This window comes from Buceros rhinoceros, unplaced genomic scaffold (assembly GCF_000710305.1).
Source record: "Buceros rhinoceros silvestris isolate BGI_N320 unplaced genomic scaffold, ASM71030v1 scaffold18620, whole genome shotgun sequence".
Taxonomy (NCBI): domain Eukaryota; kingdom Metazoa; phylum Chordata; class Aves; order Bucerotiformes; family Bucerotidae; genus Buceros; species Buceros rhinoceros.
Window position 1 is genome coordinate 1 of NW_010388108.1, and position 2384 is coordinate 2384.

The 2384-nt window shown below is 37.5% G+C and overlaps 1 protein-coding gene across 1 annotated transcript in view; it reads right to left on the reverse strand.

The window, feature by feature from the left end:
• Nucleotides 1-2082: 2082 nt before the first annotated feature.
• Nucleotides 2083-2384, reverse strand: part of LOC104501151 (cadherin-11-like) — a gene marked incomplete at its 3' end in the record, with an annotated part of 21140 nt that continues 20838 nt past the window's right edge. The window contains exon 5 of the mRNA XM_010144916.1: nt 2083-2250. Within this exon, the coding sequence (XP_010143218.1) occupies nt 2083-2250 (168 nt within the window). The remainder of the gene's footprint in view (nt 2251-2384) is intronic.

Below are 2384 nucleotides of genomic sequence, written 5' to 3' on the forward strand. Positions count from 1 at the left end.
GGGGGGAGGGAACAGGGTGGAGCATGAAAAAAATAAAATAATCTAATTTATTCCCTCCTCCAGAACACCAGGCGACTTACACCAGGCAGGGATTTGGCTCATTACCTATAAAAACAATTGGCACGTGTCATCAAAATAGGTCACTAACTCCAGTCACAAAGAACCCAACATTTAAGCATATAACTCATTAAGGGTTTGATCAATGAGAAAAAAAAAAAAACTAAAAAAAAAAAGAAAAGAAGAATAAAAAAAAGCAAACACTTGGATGTTTATATAAACAGGTCAAATCCTAGTTTTGAGTTACAAAGTGTTCCAAATTAAGGTTTTACGTTAGGGGTGATTGAGTAACTGCTGTTAGGCAATTTGGTAATTTTAAACTTTCTCCCAAGACACTCAGTAAAGTGGCTTGAATTTGTAGAGAAAAACCCATCATTTGGTGGAGCTACTCAACAAAATACCATGTACTGAAGTTTGATTTAGAGTGAAATGTACGTTTGTCAGGTATGTACAAGATGACGTTTTTAGTATTCAACATTTTTCTATTAGAATGGTAGAAAATGCTTCACAGATTTTCACATTTAGGGACTGGCTATTTAAACTCTTGTGTGAGGGTTGAGGAAGCTGTGACTTTGGAAGAAGAGCTGTTAGAGAGACGGTCACATCCAGGATGTATCAGTGTCGCAACAGTTGCTCAGAGGAGAAACAGGGTGGGCTGGGATGGTGTGTACACTGCACTCCAAAAAAAGAGCACAAACCCATGTGGAGATGAGATGCAGAACAGATGTGTGGGTCCATTAATGTACTTCCACCCTACTGTGAAGACTGAATCTGTTAATGTCAGCCCTGATTAATTTAATGTGTGAAAAATAAGTTGCACAGGTATAAAGAAATTACTTTATTTGACCACCAGCAATACACTTCAACCACCAATTTAAAAATGTAATTGTACTAAATTTAGTTTGTATTGCCATGGTAAATGTAAGCCTTGAGAAGCATCCAGTCTTAATTTTTATTCTTATAGACATTCACCATTCACTGAGAGTGTTTATAGAAGTGAAGGATGAAGCACCAATACTCAAAATGAAAGGCTATGTGAAAAACAAATGATGCTCACTCACTTGAAGGTCTGTCAAAGACCTGAAAAGGCATAATCAGGAGCTGTTAATAGAACGCAAGACTTTCATCAAAGGCCAAGAAAGGCAAGAGACTTCAGGCTTGAGAAGGACAGCTGTAAGAACATAAAGCACGTCTCCTTTCCTTTGGCCATCTTCATCAAAAAACAAAGTGGATTCACTCATTGAAAATTACTATCACAACTATGCTCGTAAACAGCTATGAACTTGGAGTACTGAGAGGCATGACAGGAGACCACTTGCAGACTTCTTTCAAACACTGTGAATTAACTGGAGAGCTTTCTGTTATAAACAGGCTATTGTGACTACTGCAGACTCCAACTTTCACACCATAGAAGACTGTTCCTACACAATACATGCAGAGATTTTTGTTTTAACTTCCTTCTGTCTCCTTGCCATGATTTCTTGAAGTTCCTGTAGCCTGAGCAGAGTAGCAAACACTGCTTGCTTTTTTTAACATACCTTTTACATCCATATTACAATTATGAAAATGGGAAGAAAAGTAAACCGGTTTATCCCAGCACTGCTACAGGGCAGGTACATTTTCTAGTATTTTTGACTAATTTGATTTAATGCACAAGAAAGCCCTCAAGAAAAGGAGCTTCATTCTACATGAACCAAGAAGTCCAGACTATGTCTCCCTGATGATATTACAGGTATATTTCTAATATAACATGGTCCAGTAGTTTAAAAAATGAAGTATAGACTTAGAAATCTTTGTAATCTAATCCTGACCTTAAAAAATGTCTCAAACACTTCACAACAAAGCAAATAATCCATATACTAAAGCTCTATATGCTACTGGCAAAAATGTGTAAGCCATATTTAGCTGTTCACGTGTGCTGTGATAATGTATCAATTACTGCTTTTTGAAGATTTGAATACGTGTGAGAATATACAAATATGGGTGCTGGTAGTGAATGTGAGTAAGGATTTTGTCATTACTTACTCTGTGGGAACTTTGGTGGGTTGTCATTGACATCTGTAAGTGTAATTGTCACTTTGGTTGTCCCTGAGAGGCCTCCCATGTGTCCTCCCATATCTTTTGCCTGTATTACTACGTGATACTCTTCCTTAGCTTCTCTGTCCATATTCGGAAGGGCAGTTCGGATAATTCCTATAAACAGAAAGAAAATGTGGCACAGAGGAATTTTCGCTGGTTCACAACATGAAAAATTGGACACTGCATTTTCAGCTTGCGTTAAAATACAGCAAAATGTGCAGTGATGGTGCAGATTCTGTTTTCCCTAC